Source organism: Ichthyophthirius multifiliis (assembly GCF_000220395.1).
Source record: "Ichthyophthirius multifiliis unplaced genomic scaffold scaff_1120509251376, whole genome shotgun sequence".
Classification (NCBI taxonomy): Eukaryota; Ciliophora; class Oligohymenophorea; order Hymenostomatida; genus Ichthyophthirius; species Ichthyophthirius multifiliis.
In genome coordinates, this window is record NW_004085934.1 from 1 (window position 1) to 19,952 (window position 19,952).

A 19,952-nucleotide genomic window follows, 5' to 3' on the forward strand; every position below is an offset into this window, starting at 1 on the left:
TATATATATATATATATATATATATATATATATACTTTATTTATATTTTTTTATATTAAATATCTTTTTATTTGTATTTTTTAATATTTTTTAATCTAAAATTTGATAAATTATATTCATTTTTAATATATATGTACTTTTAATTATATATAAAATAAATCAATACATAATTTATTTATTTTATTTAAGATTTATTACATATTTTTAAATAATAAGTAATATTTTTTAAATTAAAATATATATATAAAAATAGTTTTAATTTTTTAAAAAAATATCTTTTTATTAATTAATTTTTGTATTTATAAATATTAAATTAATTATTAATTTTATAAAAAAGATTTTTTAATATTTTTTTTATATAGTATAAATAAAAAAATATTAAAAATTATTAATTAAATAAAAAAAAATATATTAATTATATATTAATAATAATATTATATTTAATAATAATATATATTTTATATTTATAAATATAATAATAATAATTATTTTATTGAAAATAATAAATAACAATAAAAAAAAAATATATAAAATAAAAATATTAATTTTATTAATAATAATAATTATAATAATAATAATAATTAATAATAATAATAATAATGATAATAATAATAAAATTATTAATTATAAAAATAATATAATAATAATATTAAAATAATTTTAATATTTTTATTTCAATTAATATTTTTATTTTTTAAAATTTTTATATATATAGTTATAATTTTTTTTTTTTATTATATTCATATTAATAAAATTTTTAATTAATTTTTTTTCTTATTATTAATTTAAAATTAATCTTTAAATAATATAATTGATTTTAAAAATTTTATTTATTTATTAAAACATTATACAAAATATATTTATATATATTATTATTATCCCATAATATTTCTATTATTTATTTATTTACTATTTTATTATACAAATTTTAATAAATATATTTTACTTTTTTTTTATTTATAATTTTTTTATTTTTTTAAAAAATTTTTATAAATAATTTTTTTTAATTTTTTTTTAAAACTTTTATTATAAATTTTTACTTTTTTTTCTAAATTTTATATTTTGTTATAATCTTTTTTTTTGTATTTTTTTATATTGACTCTTTTTTAAAGATATAATATCAGTTCTATTTCTGTCTTCTATATATATTTTAATTTAAAATTAATAAAATAGTTTTTATTTTTTATGTTTTATATATATATTAGATATTTTATTAATAAATGCTTAAAAGCTCTTTTTGAATAAATATTTTTTATTATATTTTTGTTTTTATATATTATATTTTAGTTTTATAATTTGATTTATTAAAAATCACACATTATTTTATTTTATTATACGTTTTTTTTTATTTTTATTATTTAAAAAAAAAAAACTTGAATTATATTGTTTTATCTTATAAAATATTTTTATATATAAATATTTTGTTTTGCTAATTTTTTTAAATAACTTATTTTTCATTAATTTAAGTAACTTAACTTTTTTTTTTAAATCAATTTAAAAAAAAAAAAAATTATTAAGTTATAAAAATAATTTAAACTATTTAATATTTTGTTTGTTTGTTTGAAAAAAAAAAACAAAACAAAAAAAAAACTAAAAATCAAAAAAAAAAAAAAAAATGGAAAAAATAGAAACATTTCCAACAATATCATAATTTGTATGGAAAGGTGTAAATTCAAGTAAATTTAGTTTAGGAAATCGCAAGCATATACATCCATCAGATTCATTTAATAATTTTTAATAATTTTAATCATAAGTTGAGCCTTAAATAGGTAAAAAACATTATGAGCTACGTCCTTCAGATTATATGGAATATAGACCTTAATGTAAAGTATTCCCTAATATAAGCAATAAAGAATCAAAAATAAGTGAATAACCTCTATAATTAAAATAAATGTGTTTTATTCCACATAAAAGAAGTAAATAATTGGAATTTGGATTGAAAATGACTGCTAAGAAATTATTTGAATAGGTAAGTATTAAAAATAGATTAAAAACAGAAGAATTAAATAATAAAAAAAAAAGTGAAAGTATATAAAAACATCAAAGTGGATAAAAATTAACTTGTAAATAAAGAGAATTTTTGGAAGAATTTAAAGAATATAAAAGGCAATTTGAAGAACTTGAAAATTGGGAATATAATACTTTAAAAATGTATAGTAAAGTCGATAAAAAATAAGATTAGAATGAATTTATTTGATAAATATAAATAAAAATATAGGAGAGGGGAATATTATTTATTTTAATTATTTTTTTTATTTTTTTTAATAATATATATATTAATATATTTTTTTTTTTTAATTATAAAAAATTAAAACAAATTTTTAAAAATATGAAAACAAAAAATCTTAAATAAAATAATAAAAATATATATATATTTATTTTTTTTATAAAAAACAAAAAAAAACAAAGAAAAAAATAGATATATAAAAAAAATGAATAAATACATCCGAAAAAAAAACTAAGAATTCGACTCTGGTTTTTTAAATGATAACCTATTTGAAATAAATATAAATAATATTCGATAATCTCCATTTAAATTATCATTAAATATATCACATTAAAATCCCGAAACACCTAATGAAGATGAATTCATAGTATATGAAGAATAAAAACAAAAGAAATAAATAGAAGCGATACTAAGTTATAGATTTTAGAAAAATATTAGGCAAAAATTATATATTAATCCTCATTAAATTAGTAAATAATTGAAAATTTATAATAATAATAATGTTTTTTAGTTTCGGTTTTAACATTAGAATTATAAAATATAGAAAAAAGAAGAAAATAACAATAATTAATTTTTATTTTCTTTTTGGAAAAAAAGCCCTTTTTTTTTGTAAAAATATTCACTTTTTTTTAATAAAAATATGCCTTATTTAGACCTTTATTTTGAATTTTAAAATACTGCCAAAAATTAGGAAATTAAATATATGACTTCTTTTAGAATTAAAACATCTGTTTTTGCCAAAAAATTCATTTTGGAAGAAAATAGTTAGAAAAAGATAGGACTTTTAGAAAATATTTAAACTTATTATTTCATGAAAATCAACTATAGAGAATAATTAGAAGCTCTTTTAGCTATAAAAATGATCTAATAAAATATAAAAAATAAGCTTTTTATTATAAAAAATGGTAATATGTAACTCCGATATACACATTTTGTGAATAATAAGGGGGAGGAGAATCTTGAAGAGACTAATTTGGATATAAAAATTAAGGAAAAATCAAGAAATAGAATAGAGATGACTTATTTATATTAGATTAATGAATTTATTAATTTAAAAAATTATATTAATTCCAATTATACGGTCGCTACTTAACTTTCTTATAAATTAAAGGAAAATTTTATGTTAACTTATTCTGCTTAAATTAATATTAATAATCTTAAATAAGGATAAAATTATAAAGTTGGTTATGGTTTTTATATTAATTGAAATTTTTTTTTTTTATATGCATTTTTTTTTTTTCTAATTTCATTAATTATTTTTTATTTTTTTAAGGTTTTTTTTATCAAAATAATATTTACGGAAGTCATTTTATTTTTTCCATATATATTTCCAATATTTTTCTTATTGATTTTCGTCTATTATCTTTTCTAATAAGTACTTTTAACCTTTTATTTCTAAAAAATTTATATCTAATTCTTTTTTTTATGTATTTTTTAACCTCAATAAGCATTCATTATTACTTAAAATACTCTCTTGATCCCCAAAATCACAAAAAGCATCAATTTTAGCTTATCTTAAAGCCAATAGAATATCTTTTTTGTTATTTTTTTATCTAAATTTTAAATTAAAAACAAAGTATTTTCTTCTTTGATTTCTGGGACATTTTCGAAATTTTCATTTTGTTTCATTTTTTATTTTTGTTTTGAAATTTATTCTATATCCTTTTTTTTAGTTAATTATTTATGTATTTACTTAAATTCTTCCCATTCTTTTTTAGTTAAAATATTCAGTTATTATTAACCTTCATTTTGTTTTTTACATAAGGCCAAAAGTTAACAAGGAATGCTATTTTAGAGGGCTTTTTATGCCAATAAAGCCTCATTTTTATCCTAAAAATGTACAAAGCAATATCCTTTGGAAATATATGAAGATTTTTTTTAAGGTAAGTCGATTTTTAAGACTTTAAATTTGTTAAATATTTAAAAAATAACCTGTTTAGTGGCTTATTTAGGAATAGGTTCTATATATAAGATTTCTTCGTCTATTTCGGAAATACTTATAGGGTTTTTGGGGTATATTAGGTTTGTGTTTTACTCTAAAATTAAGTCTGAGGATAATTATAGAGATTCTTTTAAGATTTAAAGGTTATTTATGGGTAGGATTTGGGCTTATTGAAGTATTTTTTTTATTTAGTTAAAATTTAAGAATATTTTTAAAGGAATTTTGTTGTTGTTTTCTTTATATGTTTTTTAGAGATAACTGTCTGTTTTTATATTTTTTATGTAATATTCTATTTATTCTTTTAGTTAAATGTATATATTATTTATCATAATTTTTTTATTTTGTTTTTATATATTATTTATTTTTATTAAACTTCTTTTTTAAAAAAAATTGTTTTAATTAATAATTAATAAAAAAATGAGATTTTTTTTTTATTAAATAATAAAATAGTTTTAAAATATCTAACAATAAATAAAATTTCTATTTTTTTATTATTGTATTAATAATATAATATGGAAAATAAAAATATTAATTAATATATAAAAAACAATATTTATTAAATTTTTATTATATAAAGTAATATCTATTTATATTTAAAATATAAAAAATTTTAATATATTGACATAATATTATATTTTAATATTATATATTAAAAATAAAAAGAAATATATATATAAATATAATTATATATATAAAATATATATTAATATATATAATAATATTTTTTATATAAACTTTTTATTCAAAAATATTTTTTCGAATTATTTAAAATTAAATATACGTTTAAATTTTAATTTTATTTAACAAAATAAAAAAATTCGATATTTTATTTTTCTTAATTTTAATACTATTATTAAATTATTCCATTCAAAAAAATAAATAATCACTATTTAAAATAATATATAAATACTATAATTATTTTATATAGACATAACTATTTTTTTTTTATCATATTTTAATAGAATAAAATAATAAAGTCTTTTATTTATATTTTTCTTTATATCAATCTTACAAAAAAAAAATTATTTAAATAAAATAAACATAAACAAATGAATAAAAGTAATTTTTAAATATTAAAATTATATTTTTTTTCTTAACTTATAAAAAAAGTATTACCTATATATTTTTTTTTTAAAAAAAAAAAATTAATAAATAATTAAAGAAAAAAAAAAAAAAAAATGAAAAGTTTCAAAGACACAACTTATTAAGCTAATAATAAAAAAAATCCAATTATGTTGTTCCTTCATTCTTAAAAGATTCTAAATAACATAAAACGCCTCTATCATAACTTTTATACAAAAATCTAAATAACTTAAGTAATTAATAAGAAATTTAACCATAAATAAAATAAAAATTGAACAATTTTTTCCAACAATAACAATAATAAACAAAAATTCAAAATAATTAAATAGAAAATCCTATATAAAGTACAAACAAATACAGTTTCCATTAGCAATAATAAATATAATAACAAAACTAACTGTATAGTTATTCATAATAAAATTCACGAAAAGTGTCATAAAACTATGAAGCGAACTCTGGAAATGCTTACGAGAAGTTAAAATTATAAAAAAAAAACTCATAACCAGGAACAAACTAAGTTTAAATATAAAAAATTAACATTAGTGCACTTATTAATCAATAGTAATAATAATAAAATAACCCATAGATCCTTAAAAATACACTAAATTTAACAAATAACAATGTGAATTCAATAAATAATACACCGTAAAATACAAGATAAATATTAAAATAATTCAATTAATAAAATTCGAATCAATAAAATTCGAATTAATAATCATTTTAAAAAGATTAAGGACAAAGTAATGATGAAAAATAAAAGCCTATATCATTTCTTAATTATTTAATGTTTTAAGATATATATAATTAAGAATAAAAAGAAGAAAATTCATAAATAAAACATAAAAAATGTATAAATATATATAAAAATATAAATACAAATATATTTAAATATATATAAATATTATTCATATATATATATTTATTTTTTTCTATAGAATTATCTATTTAAAACCCTATCTCTCATAGATAAACAAATTAAATTGTAATAAATTAAAAATAATTAGATTAAATTATTGGTTCTTATTAATAAATATAATAATAATAATAATCAAAGTAAATTTCCAGTTTAAATAATTCATGTTATATGAAACAATAATATATTTAATAATAAACTTCTAGAAATATTTAAAATATGCAAAATTTTGAAAATAATTTATCGTTTAATTTTAATGATAAAAGTAATGTTTTAATTGAAAATAATAATTTGGATGTTTCAAGAGAAAAATTTTAAATAGAAAAAAGTTAATTTAATTTCTATTTTATTATTGGAAAAGGTGGTTTTGGTAAAGTATGGAAAGTTGAAAATAGAAAATCCAGACAAATATTTGCTATGAAAGAAATGTCGAAATCATTGTATTTTTTTTTTTTTTTTTAATAAATTAATTTAGTATAAAAAATGAATAAAATAATTTATATTTTTTTTTAAATAAAATATTTATTAATTATAAAATATATTATTTTAATTTTTAATAATTTTATTATTAATACTATAATAAAATAAGGGTCATAACCAAAAAATCTGTAAGCTCAGTAATGAATGAAAGAAATTTATTAAGTATGCTAAAACATCCGTAATATTTTATTTTTTTTAGTTTTTTATATATAAAAAAAGATTTCTTGTAAATATGTAGTATGCATTCTAAGATAGAGATAATTTATATTTGGTAATGGATTTCATGGCAGGAGGTGATTTACGTTTTCATATAGGAAAATAAAGAAAGTTTAATGAAGAATAAACCAGTAAAATCATAATAAAAGCCTTTTAAAAAAATAATAAAAAATAGAATTCTTTGTGACCAGTATATTTTTAGGATTAGAATATTTACACAAAAATAGTATTATCCATAGAGATATAAAGCCTGAAAATATAGTACTTGATGGCGATGGATATGTGAAAATAACTGACTTAGGAGTAGCTAGAATATGGAATCCTGATAATTAAAATGATACATCAGGAACTCCCTGGATATATGGGTATTTATATTAAAAAAAATAAAATCGAATAATGTTTTTATAAAGCCCCAGAAGTTATGTGTAGATAACCTCATACTTTTGCAGTCGATTACTATGCTTTAGGTGTTATTGCTTTTGAGTTTATGTTAGGAAGAGTTTTTTTAAAAAATATTTAGTAGTTTTAATTTTTTTAAAAAAATAATAATAGAGACCATATGTTGGAAGGTCTAGGTAAGAAATAAGGAATTAAATTTTAGCGAAAAAAGTTTAAATTAAAAAACATGAAATACCTGATGGATGGAGCATAGAGGCAGCTGATTTTATAAATAAAGTATTTTACAAATTTATATTTATATAAAATATATTTTTTTCAAGATGATTGAAAGAAAACCAGCTTAAAGATTAGGGATAAATGGATCTGATGAAGTTAAAAATCACCCTTGGATTAAAAATTATCCTTGGCAAAAACTTTATAGAAAAGAGTTAAATGCTCCATTTAAACCTGTATTATATATATATATATATATATTATATATATATATATATATATATATATATATATTTAAATTTATATAAATATATATATATATTGTATAATTAATAATAATTTTATTTATAATTATTTATTTTTAATATTATTTATTTATATATATTATTTTACTTCATTTTTATTTTTAATTACTTTATTATATAAAAGTCCTAGTAAGATAATTTTGATTTTAAATAATAAATTTCTTAAGATGATGAATAAGATATTGAAGTTATTCAATAGAATGCTATTTTATTAAGAAAACCTTAAGTTTAAAGTATTTTTTTATTGAAATTTATATAAAATATTTTAAATATTACATAATATATAAAATAATATAGGTCTTTTTAAAGGATATAATTTAGATAACTCATAATTTAATTAAGCTATTCCTTCAGAATATTCGAATTGTAATTCTAATATAAATAGATCTACTAATACTTCTATTAATAATAGTAAATAAAATTACGTTGAAAATAATATGCTATTTAAAAATAATCAAAATAAATTTAATATTAATATAAATCCTACTGAGTGAATTTCTATATCTAAATAATGAAAAAATAAATTTCTATTTATTATTTTAAAAAATAAATTATTTATTTATTTCTATTAAAAAGTATATACATACATTTTTTTTTAATGAAAAAATTTAAAACTTTTAACTAAAAAAAAAAAAATGAAACATAAAAATATATTAATTTTTTATTTATTTATTTTTTTTTAAAAAAAAAAAAATTACTAATTTCCCTTAAAAAAATAAAAAAAATAAAGAAATAAATAAATAAACAAATACTTTTATTTATAAAAACAAACCTAAAATTCATTTTATTCCATTTAAAAATAAAATAAAATATGGCCAAATACGAAGAAATAATAGAATACTGTATAAAAATAATAAGTACATTTAATCCCATAATCTTAACCGTAGACTCTCATTCAGAATAATTTATAGATAAATATAGAAAGAAGTTAGAAGATACAGAGCAAGTATTTATTAAACAAGTATTTTATGGCACATATAGATATGAAAAATTTTTAAAAATAATAACAGATGCATTATTTGAAAATTATTCAAGTTAAACAAACCGAAACGATGCAATTTTATATAATATTTTTGGATATTTAATATGTTTTAGATTAGATGAATTACCTTTTGTTGAATTTAAGAAAATGGTTTTGTCTCAGGAGCCTGTAAAAATGAATGTTTTTCTTTAGTTTTTATTCGATTTAGAGAAAGTAAATAAGTATCTAAGGGAAAAATGGATATAAATTTATGATATTTCCTATATCGATAATTAAATAATAACATAGGCTCTAGAAGAAAAACTACCTTTAATGGCAGATATTTTAGGACATTTATCATAAAAAGCTACAGGGAAAAAAAGTGATTTGGTTAATACGTTAGAATAAACACTTTCTTTATCAGAAAAAAATAACAATAATTAAAATTTGCAATAAAAAAAAGAAATAACTGTACCTATACCTTTCAATTTGACAAAACCTAAACCTAAAGCATTACCTGAACCAATAAAAATAGAGAAAAAAGTAAAGGCTAATCCTATTCCTCAAACTATTTTTAAAACTAACATTGAATAAATTAATTAGAAAGGTAAAGAAAGATTAGAAAATATTAAAAAATAAGTAAATAATAATTTAAATAATAAATATATTTATATATATATATTTATATATAAATATATATATATATATAATATATATTTTTTTTATATATATATATTTATTTTTATATTAGGTTGAATAAGAATATAAAGAATCTAAAATTTAAAAATTCGAATTCTAATTAGATAAGAGACCTACAAATATTTAAAAAATATATCAAGAAGTAGAAGAAAAACTTAATTAAGAACTTTAGTTTGAGAAAAAAAATTACAGGTATATATTTATAAATTTATTTAATTAAAATATAATAATAGACCTCCGCCAACATTTAAAGAACCTGTAGAAATTAAGCATAATATAGCTGCAATATTAAGGGAAGATGCTAAAATAAAATCTGTTTAAGAACAAGAGGCGAAAAGATTAAAAGATTTAGAATGGAATATGAGAGATTCAGCTGAATTTGAAAATTGGAAAAAAGAAATGAAATATAAAGAATAAATAGAAATATTAGAATAATAATAAAGGACTAAAATAGAAATGGAGTTAGCTAGAGAAGGTGCTATGAAAGCTTTTAATGAAAAAATAGAAAAAAATAAACTTTAAGTACTTGATATGAAAGATGAGTAGAAAAGAAATCAGGAAGAAATAATAAAGAAAAAAGAAGAAAATATATTGGAGAATAAATAAGTGGTTTTAAGTGTTTAAGAAACAAGGGATAATGCAAGTAAAGAAATAGCTAAATTAATAGAAAAAAAGAAACTTTAGGCTGATGAATTAAAATAGAAAATAGAAGAAGAATTGAGCAAAATAAAAGAAGAAGAAGAAGTAGAAAGAAAAAAAAAAGAAGAAATAATTCGATAAATTCGGGAATTATAAAAATAACCAAAATAAAGAACTAAAGGATTCGACCCAACAGAGACTATGGGTTATGGTCTTTTATAAGAAATGTCCCTTGTTTAATTAAGGGAGAAATTAAATGAGATGAAAATAATAAAAGAAATTGAAAAAGAATAGAGAAGAGAAAATAACTTGAAAAAAAAAGACGAGAAATTACAAGATATAGAAGTTAAAGTATAGGAAATAAAAGAAAACAGGTAAATGTTGGTTTTAGAAAAAGAAAAAGAAAGAAGTGAAAAAAGAAGGAAAAAAATCGAAGAAGAAAAAAGGAAAAAAGAAATACGAGAAAAATCTTTACTGGAAGTCCATGAAAAAATTGCGAGTAAAAAGAGAGCAAAAAAAAAAGAGGAAGATCGCTTAGCGAAAGAATATAAAGAAATTAGACTTAAAAGACTATATATGAATGCAAATGCTGCCATAGTGGAAGAATTGGCTTGGTAAGGACAAGAATAGGGAGCTGAAAGGGAAATGAAATATAGATAAAATTAAAAATTAATTGATTAGGAGAAAATATAAAACACTAAGTTTAAAGAAAGGAAGATTCTAGCTAATTCTATGAAAAAATAAATTTAGAATAAATTAGAATTTATTAATGATTATGATTAAAATCTCTCTGTTAAATAAAAGGAAAATGAAATACTCTATAGGTAAATGAGAGAAGATAAATAAATAGCTCATTAAACTGTTAGATAGTATGAGTTAGAACATTCTAAAAACATGTAAGAGAGGGATACTTTTAAGTTTAAAATTAGCGAAATGAGTCTTTCTAATGCTAAAACTAAACTTGAATAATCGAAAAAATTATAAAATAAAAAGAAAAAACATGATGATTAGTAATTGTAACTCCCAGGACCGAGATATGATGCAATTAATTCTATTACTGAATAAAAAGACGAGGAGGATGAACATAAATGAACTTTTTATTTTTATTATATATTTATTATTATTATTATATTATTTTTTATAAATAAATAAAAAAAAAAAAAATTATTTAAAATAAAATAAAATAATATATCAATGCAATAATAATACAAATAAAAAAAATACGAAATCACCCATAATGCCGAAGAAAATCCTAAAATGAAAGAAATATTTGACAAATTATTACTAGCAGGTTATTTCCGTATAAGAATTTCAAGTTTTTCCACATTCGATAAATTATTAGGATCATTAACATGGTGTATATCCTGTAGTAATTTTGATATAGACATAGAATATGACGACGAGATGAATTTAGGTTAAAAAATAAATTTATCAGAAAAAATATGCTAGTCATTAAAAATAATGGAATGTCCTTATGATTTATAGCCTTTTTAAATACGAGGTCTTGATTTTGATAAAATAGAGCCAGTAGTAAATTGGTTGATTAGGTTTGTATATGAAACAAGAGAATAAAGGTGGGATTTTAACACTTCTATGAGTAATTTTTAAGGGAAAAAAACGTACGAGAAATTTTAGGAAAAGGAAAAATTCGAAGAAAAGACAATATAGGAAACATTATAAAAAATAAAAAATTAAGATAAGAGATTAACAAAAAATTTCAATATAGAAAAAAGTTAATAAAATGATCCTTTGAGGGTTTATTCGACTTTAATTGAATATGGAGATATTACTGCATTTAAAACTTATAATAGATTATGTGGAGTGGTTTCTGGGAAAAATAATATAGAATAAGAATTGAAGAAAAATGAAGGAAATAAAAAGTAAAAGAAAAAAAATGAAGAAATTGAAGTTATTAATTTTCTTTTTCATAATGCCAAAATGGCTGAAAATCAAAAAGAAATTTAATAATAGAAAATTATTTAACTATTAGGAGATTAAATGTAGAAAAAATAAACTGAATTTTTGAATAATTAAACTAATAATAATTAAGAAAATACTAATAATAAAGAATTCGAAACTTAAGACTTTTAATTGGACGAATAAGAAGAAAAGTATTTTAGAAAAATCGAAAGAAGATAGTCTATTGTTGGCGCTAATATTTTAGATATTGTATTATAAAATAAAGAAGAAATCAAATAATAACTCGAAGATTAAAATTAAGGTGAAAAAGAACCCGAAGATGAACTTGCGAGTGTTATTTTAAACGAAAAAGTCTTTTATGAAGGATAAATGTAAGCTTTATAGAAAAAACTAGCATTATTAGATGAGAAAATAGAATAGACTTCTAATGAGCTTTTCGAAATTAAGGCTTAGGAGGATTAATCAGTTTAGTTTTGTGAATAACAACAATAATTATATGAAGATTTGTCTAATACAAATGATTTAATTAACAATAAATTACAGCAGGAAACTAAGAAGTAGAAAAAAGCTTAATTAGAGGAAGCTGAGAGGATGGTGGAGAAAAGAAACGAGAAAAAAGAGGAAAGAATCCTTAAAAAAAAAGTTTATAAATAAAAGATTGCAGAGTTAGAGAAAAATAAGGCGAGGATTTAAAAAGAAGTTTAAATAATTTAAGAAACAGAATAAGTTGATGAGAAAAGCTTGGAAGAATATGAAAAAAAAAAGATAAAATATGAGAAAAAATTCAAAGAGTTCTCCAATTTAAACTAAGAAATTGCTGTTTTGTAAAGACTAATTGAAAATTTTCCGTCAGCAACAGAAATCGCTTAGTATTAATTAAGATTACAAGAATTATATGAGAATATTAGCAATTAATCTGAAAAATATAGAGATTTTTTCATTAAATATAATAATTTATAGGATATAAAAGGATAATTTATATAGTTTGTGGAAATATTGAGAACATATAAGGAAAATTTCAAGGTTCATGAAAAAAGTAAATCTGGAAGATAGAAAATGATAGGTGATTTAACTGAAGCTTATAAATAATTAGAAGCAAATTGTTAAAGAACTGTTGAATTTTTAAATAAATAAAAAAACGCGAAGGAAAACGCACAGGAAGACTTAAACAAATTATAGAATTTTGAAAGAAATTTCTTTAAATTATTAAAAGATATTAGATATGAAATGGAAATGAATGAATGTTTATATAATAAAATATAATTATAATAATAATGAATATATATATTAATTAATTAATATATAAATATATATTTTATTTAAAATAAAAAAACAATTTATTAAAAAATATAAATATGGATATTATTATTTAAAAAACATAAACATTTGTTTAAGAAACACTAAAAAATGCTGAAAAAGGACACGATTATGACCATGTTGAACGTGTTTGGAAATACTCTTTGAAAATTGCTTAACTAGAAGAGTAGAAAAATACATAATAAAAAATAAACTTTCTTGTCCTATAATTAGCAGCTTTATTACATGATATTGCTGATTATAAATTCCATGCAGGAAATGAGGATATAGGGCCTTAAACAGCTTCTGATTTTTTGAAAAATACTGGTCTTGTAGATTAAGGAACTATAGACTAAGTTACTCATATAATAATAAACATATCTTTTAAAGGAGCTTAAGTATAAAATACTATGAAATCATTGGAAGGATTAATTGTTTAAGATGCTGATAGGTTAGATGCTTTGGGAGCTGTTGGAATAGCCAGATGCTTTGCTTATGGGGGTTTTAAAAATAGGGCACTTTATGATCCTCAAATATAGCCTGTTTTACATAATAGTTCAGATGCTTATAAGAAGAATTAAAGTCCTAGTTTAAATCATTTTTATGAAAAATTGTTTCATTTAAAAGATTAGATGAATACGTAAAGTGGGAAGGAATTAGCGGAAAAAAGACATGATTTCATGGTTGAGTTTGTTAATAGATTTAAATAAGAATGGGAAGGTAATTAGTGATTTTTTTTATTAATAAAATTTAATTTTTTATGAGTATCTTTATTTAATTATTTATGATATTTATAAATATTTATTTTTTTTGTTCTTTTTTATAATTAAATATATATATATATAAATAATAAATAATATATATTTATTAAATTTTTATTTATTTTTTTTCATATAAAATAAAAATATTTACTTTATGTTTAAAGATAAAAAATAAACCCATAATAAGAAATTAATGATATATAGAAAGAATAAAGAGCTTTGAACTGGGTGATTTGGTTAAATATGTAAAGGTATAAATATAAAATAAAATTTAGAGATAGTAATAAAATTAGATAAGTAAACAATTACAAAACCATCATTATTAATTATATCACAAATCTTAATATTATAAACATTTATTAATAAATAACATTATGATTTCTAATATATGTTTTATGTCAAAGTAATAAAATATTATATATATAGTAATGGATAGATTAGGTAATAGTTTAAAAGATTTATTTTAAAAATGTGGTAATGTTTTTACTTTAAAAAGTAAAAACCTATATGATTAGTTTATAGATTTTAGATAAGATTTAATTTGTTTATTATATATAAAGAAAATAAAATATTTATAGGAACAACTAGATTTGTCTCTCTAAATACACATTTTGGTATCGAATAGGTTAAAATTAATGATTTATATTCTTTTATATATTTTTCTAGGTTAATTACTTTCCAAAATAGAAAAATATGATAAAATTATAGAAAATAAAATGACTTTTCCAATAAAGTAATTTTAAAAAGATTATCCTTCTTAGTTTATTTAAATTTTCTTGATATTTAGATGTTTTTGAATTTGGAAAAAGAACCTGATTATAACTTATTTTATCTTTTTTTGATGATATGGATTAAAAATGGATTACATATATTATTGAAGCTCTTAAAAATAAATTTACTTTGAGAATAAAATAATATTTTCAAAATTAAAAAAATATTTATATTATATTTTTTTATATTAAAAAAAAACAAGAAAAAATGATTTTTTTATTATATAAATAAACTTTTAAAAATGTTTAAAAAAAAAGTTATAAAAAGTAATTAATAAAATACAATTTGCATTACAATTTATTATTATTTTATAAATAATTAAATTAGACTATATTAATAATAATTTATATTATAGTATAAAATATATGGTATTTATTTATTTTTTTAATTTTTCAATTAAATGAACATATGAAAAAAAAACTAAATATTATATCATTTTTAATTTTAAAAAAATTCGCCAAAATTAAAATAGTACTCTTCTTTTTTTAATACTAAATAAATATATAAAATATTAAATAAATATTTTAAAATAAAATTAATAATTCATTTTTTCTTTTATAAAATAATATGAATTAAAAATACAAAATCTAAATAAAAATAATTTAAAAATGAAACTATAAAAAGAAACAATTTTAAAATAAATACTTATAACAATAGTATCATTTACATAAGGAACCTAATCATTATCCCATATAGCATTATAATTTATGTATAAAGATTTATATAAAATGACCCCATCACAAGTTTCAATAATGCACAGCATAATAACCATCCCTTTAATATTTAAACCTTTTTTTGGATTTATAAGTGACACATTTTCAATAAAAGGAAGTCGTAGAATCAATTATATAGTAATATTTGCGTTTTTCAATTTTTTGAATTGGTTATTCTTATCATTTCTTCCGGATAGTATATATGTATTAACATTAATTTTATTTAATATTCATTTATCTCAATGTTTTTGCAATATAGTCGGAGAGGCTTTAATAGTGGAATTATCTTAATAGAAAAATTAAAAAGCTTCTTATAATGTGTCATTGTTTATTTTTTCTAAATAAATAGGAGAGTTTTTAAGCATATATTTAGGCGCTTATTTACATGAGATCCTAAAAATTTAAACTCTAATAAAAATAAGCGGAACATGCCCATTAATTTTATCTATATATTGTTTTTTATAAAAAGAAAAATTAGAATAAGACTCATAAAAATTACTTTAAAAAGATTTATAAATAAAAAATTGTATAAAATTTTTAAAAAATAAACAAATATAAAAGCCTTTAATTTTTATTTTTTTCTTTATGGCATAACCTTAAACAAAGCATGCTATATTTTATTTCTATACGAATTTTTTACATTTTTCGGCTAGTTTTATGGGATAAATAAAGGCTTTTCATAATTTGGGAGCTCTATTAGGAATTTTTCTATATAATAATTTCTTTTTAAAGACTTCTTTTAAAAAATAATTTTTTTATACAACCCTTATATGCTCCTTTTTTGGATTTTCTGATCTTTTTTTAATTCTAAGACTTAATTTTTTTATTCCTGATAAAATTTTTGCTCTGGCAGATTCTCTTTTAATTAATATTTTTTCGGAAATTAATCTTCTACCTTTATTAGTGTTTTGTTGTTAAATTTGCCCGAAAAATATCGAAGGAACTGTTTATGCATTTATTGTTAGTACGATGCATCTTGGACATATTTTTGGGTAATAATTTGGTGGATTTCTTACTTGGGCTTTAGGTATTAATGATAGATAGTTTAATAACTTATATTTATTTGTTATTTTTTAAAATATTTATATGATATTCACACTTTTTTTTGTAAATGGTATTAGTTTTGATTAAAAAAATGAGTTAGTTTATGAAAAACAGATTTTAATGATAAAAGAAAAAAATCATGAAACTACTGATTATGGATCGGAATTAGAGACTATTTAAAAAGTTTGATTTTTTATTTTTTGTATATATATATATTTATATATTATTTATATAAAATATTTACTATTTTTTTAAAATTATATTGCTTATTAAATAAAATATAGATTTTTTTTTTTTTTTTTTGATAATAAAGATATAAACAAAAATAATATGGAATAAATTAAATTAATATAGTAATAAAAATATAAAATTAAATATTTATTAATTAAATTTATATTTTTTTTGTTTTTGTTTTTTTTAAAAAAAATAATGTTATTTATTTTTAATTATTAAAAATTATAATAGTATATTTTTAATAAATATAAATGGCATTTATTTTTTAATTTTTTATAAATAACCTATATAGTATTAAATAAAGGTTTTATTTTTTATTTAAATAATTATTTACTAAAACTTTTTTTATATATAAATGCAAATAAACAAATTATATTTAATTATTTTACAAATCAAAAATATTTATTAATATGAACTAATTAATTTTTTTTGTTTAATTCTTATTAGTTTTCCATATTTTTTTTTATTTGTACCTTATAGTTTCTATGATAATATGGTCCTTTGAATTATTATTAATTTTATGGAATATAGTTTAAATAAATCTTTTTATTTTTTTAAAGTTATTCATCACTTTCATTATTAATAATTTTTAATTCTTTTAATTTTTCAAGCGTTTATTCTTTTGTTTTTATTTGTTTTAAAAAATTAAAAAAAGATGATTAATTTTTATTTATTTTTTTTTTTAAAAAAAAAACAAAAAACAAAAAATTACTAACTTATTATTACGTTTCTTCTTGAATTTTTTTTAATTCTTATTTTGGAAAAATAATAAACTATATATTTTTTATTTATTTATTTTCATTTTAATATTAAAAAAAAAAAAATTTAAATTTACATCTTCCTTTTCTTCATTCCAATTACTTTCTATAATTAAACTTTAATTATTATGATTTGGTATTTTATTTTCTAATTATTAATCTGAAATTATAATTTAATTTTTTTAGGCATATTTGATTTATTAACTATTTCCCATTTTTATAATATATTTTTATATTTAAACAAAACAAAAATATTAATAATTATTTAAAAATCACAAAAATATATTTTAAAATATAAGAATTATAATCTATATTGAACTATAAATATATATATTAAAATTAATATTTAAACAAAAAAAAATATTATTTTAACGATAAAATAAAGTTAAAAACAATAATTTATATATTTACAAAAAATATATATTTTTTTTTATTTTTCATATTAAAATTTTATTATTAGTACTTATTTTTTCAGATAATATCTAAGAACTAGTACTATTACTTTATTATATAAATGCCATATTTAAGTTATTAGATTATGCTATATTTTCATCATCTTAGATTTTAGAAATTACTATATTTTACTTAAATTGATTATTTACAATTATATTTATCTCTTTTTATATTTATTCTTTAATATATTTAGGTAACTAATTACTATATACATATTTCCCATTACAAATCGAAATCTTATTAATATCTTTCTTTTATATAAAATAATAATAATAATAAAAATATAATCAATATATATAAAAAAATACCAAATAAGCATTAACACAAGCTTCTTATTTATCTTTTTTTAAAGGAAAACTTGGCAAAATAAAATCTATAGGTGAGGCTAAGAATTCCTTATTATAAATTCTCATTATATGTTATTATTTATTCTAGACTTTTCCTTCTTTTATTTAAGAATTACAAATAAGAAATCGAACATTATTATTTTTCTTATTTTTTAAATGATACATTTTTTTATCGAATTTTTAAGTAATTATATCTTAATAATTATCATAAATATTCAAAAACTTTTCTTTTAAATCAAAGTTTTGATATTCTTATTATAAAATAATCTTATATTAGTCGACTTTAGAAAGTCTTTAAAAATAACCTTAAATATCATTTTAGGAGTTATTATTTTGCCCATTCATTTGAAATGAAGAATATTATTATTGATTATTTAAAGAAGAGGATTAATATTATTATTATTAGTACTTTTGTTATTATTATTATTAAGAATTTTAAGAAGAAGATTAATATTAATTGGATGATTACTAACTTATTTAATAATTCATTGAAGGTATTAAAATATCTAAAGTACCTATGTATTGTCCTTCGTTTTCTATTTAATTATTTGTTGTAGGTTCAGTTAGGAATTCAAATATTTATTATTGGCTTTATTTTTTTGATACTGTTGACAAATTATGTATAATTTTATTTATTTATTTTATTCTTTCATAATATTTTGGCTTTTCTTCTAGATTTTTGTTTGGGTTTTCTATAGGGACATATAATATTTTTTTACCAGATATATTATCTTAAATTAGTCTTTTTTTTATTTTTTTAATATATATATATATATATATGTTTATTTTTTTAAATAAACTTCATTTTTAAATTAGAATTTTAAAAAGATTAAAATATATTGTTTTCTTGTTTAGAAATATTAATATTTGAATTTTTTTGATTCTTTTTTTTACTATTTTAAGTTTATTTATATATTAATATGATTTTTTTGTTTTTTTTATTTAAAAAAAACTAATATTTATAAGGCAATTTAGATTTATGTATTTAAAAATTATCTAATTTTGGTAATAAGTCAAAATTCCTTTTTGTTTGTTTTTCTGATTTTTAATTTTCAACTATTTAAACAAATTCTCGAGAAGAAACTATTTTATCACACTTTTATGTAATTTTTATTTTTGGAAAGGACATAATTTTTAGTTTTTTATATATTTATTAATATAATAAAAATTTAAATAAAAGTTAGTCTATTTTTATTTATATATAAATTATCCTTTATATAACTAATATAATATTTATTAGATATTAAATAATTATTATTTAATTTTATTTTTAATAATATATATATATAGAAGACAAAATATTTTTTTATATATTTTAAATATTCTAAATTCTTCAAATATATATAAGCTTTATTTTCATTTCAATTAACTTATTATTATATATCAGATAATACATTTATTTTCTATATATTATAAATATAATTATATAATTATTCATATATTATAAAATATTATTATTTATATATAATCTTTTTTATTATAATTTATATTTTTTAATTTAAAATGTCTTTATAAATACTTTATTATATATATTGTTAAATATAAAAATTTTTAAAAATACTATATAATAAAATAAAT

General features: G+C 17.0%; 5 protein-coding genes across 5 annotated transcripts, besides 34 other annotated features; 4 read left to right on the forward strand and 1 right to left on the reverse strand. All coding sequences in view use genetic code 6, as the record gives it.

Annotated features, from left to right (window-relative positions):
• Positions 1-34: a microsatellite.
• A 320-nt stretch (positions 35-354) lies between these two features.
• Positions 355-426: a microsatellite.
• Positions 413-455: a microsatellite.
• Positions 415-459: a microsatellite.
• Positions 426-644: a microsatellite.
• Positions 499-659: a microsatellite.
• A 291-nt stretch (positions 660-950) lies between these two features.
• Positions 951-1,047: a microsatellite.
• Positions 952-1,038: a microsatellite.
• Positions 972-1,038: a microsatellite.
• Positions 1,020-1,071: a microsatellite.
• A 490-nt stretch (positions 1,072-1,561) lies between these two features.
• Positions 1,562-1,625: a microsatellite.
• Positions 1,564-1,615: a microsatellite.
• Positions 1,564-1,616: a microsatellite.
• Positions 1,564-1,617: a microsatellite.
• Positions 1,565-1,613: a microsatellite.
• Positions 1,569-1,614: a microsatellite.
• Positions 1,626-3,532: 1,907 nt separating the features above from the next.
• On the forward strand, positions 3,533-4,477 carry IMG5_191630 (hypothetical protein; the record flags this gene model as incomplete). Its single annotated transcript, XM_004025063.1, has 1 exon — positions 3,533-4,477. A coding segment is annotated over one exon (810 nt), but the record flags the coding sequence as incomplete, so codon positions are not given.
• Positions 4,478-4,793: 316 nt separating this feature from the next.
• Positions 4,794-4,892: a microsatellite.
• Positions 4,835-4,891: a microsatellite.
• Positions 4,835-4,901: a microsatellite.
• Positions 4,902-5,923: 1,022 nt separating this feature from the next.
• Positions 5,924-5,967: a microsatellite.
• A 115-nt stretch (positions 5,968-6,082) lies between these two features.
• Positions 6,083-6,151: a microsatellite.
• Positions 6,102-6,168: a microsatellite.
• Positions 6,105-6,149: a microsatellite.
• Positions 6,169-6,384: 216 nt separating the features above from the next.
• IMG5_191640 (protein kinase domain protein) lies at positions 6,385-8,208 on the forward strand (the record flags this gene model as incomplete). Its single annotated transcript, XM_004025064.1, has 7 exons — positions 6,385-6,605; positions 6,755-6,823; positions 6,865-6,992; positions 7,037-7,226; positions 7,414-7,536; positions 7,592-7,709; positions 7,903-8,208. The coding sequence occupies 7 exons, from the start codon at positions 6,385-6,387 to the stop codon at positions 8,206-8,208; spliced, it is 1,155 nt and encodes a 384-aa protein (XP_004025113.1).
• Positions 7,714-7,795: a microsatellite.
• Positions 8,209-8,486: 278 nt separating the features above from the next.
• Positions 8,487-8,529: a microsatellite.
• A 140-nt stretch (positions 8,530-8,669) lies between these two features.
• IMG5_191650 (hypothetical protein) lies at positions 8,670-11,169 on the forward strand (the record flags this gene model as incomplete). Its single annotated transcript, XM_004025065.1, has 4 exons — positions 8,670-9,378; positions 9,491-9,630; positions 9,672-10,451; positions 11,007-11,169. Exons 1-4 carry the CDS (start codon positions 8,908-8,910, stop codon positions 11,167-11,169), a joined length of 1,554 nt encoding a protein of 517 aa, XP_004025114.1. The 5' UTR covers positions 8,670-8,907.
• Positions 9,402-9,475: a microsatellite.
• Positions 9,439-9,483: a microsatellite.
• Positions 11,170-11,173: 4 nt separating the features above from the next.
• Positions 11,174-11,216: a microsatellite.
• Positions 11,175-11,219: a microsatellite.
• Positions 11,180-11,220: a microsatellite.
• Positions 11,221-13,257: 2,037 nt separating this feature from the next.
• Positions 13,258-13,321: a microsatellite.
• Positions 13,322-13,342: 21 nt separating this feature from the next.
• IMG5_191660 (metal dependent phosphohydrolase, putative) lies at positions 13,343-14,102 on the forward strand. Its single transcript, XM_004025066.1, has one exon. The coding sequence runs from the start codon at positions 13,353-13,355 to the stop codon at positions 14,022-14,024; it is 672 nt and encodes a 223-aa protein (XP_004025115.1). The 5' UTR covers positions 13,343-13,352; the 3' UTR covers positions 14,025-14,102.
• Positions 14,103-14,115: 13 nt separating this feature from the next.
• Positions 14,116-14,166: a microsatellite.
• Positions 14,167-16,719: 2,553 nt separating this feature from the next.
• On the reverse strand, positions 16,720-18,440 carry IMG5_191670 (hypothetical protein; the record flags this gene model as incomplete). The annotated part of the gene is made up of 5 exons (XM_004025067.1): positions 16,720-16,754; positions 17,529-17,589; positions 17,652-17,680; positions 18,233-18,278; positions 18,336-18,440. 5 exons carry the CDS (start codon positions 18,438-18,440, stop codon positions 16,720-16,722), a joined length of 276 nt encoding a protein of 91 aa, XP_004025116.1.
• Positions 18,178-18,219: a microsatellite.
• Positions 18,441-18,765: 325 nt separating the features above from the next.
• Positions 18,766-18,811: a microsatellite.
• The last annotated feature ends 1,141 nt before the right edge of the window (positions 18,812-19,952 follow it).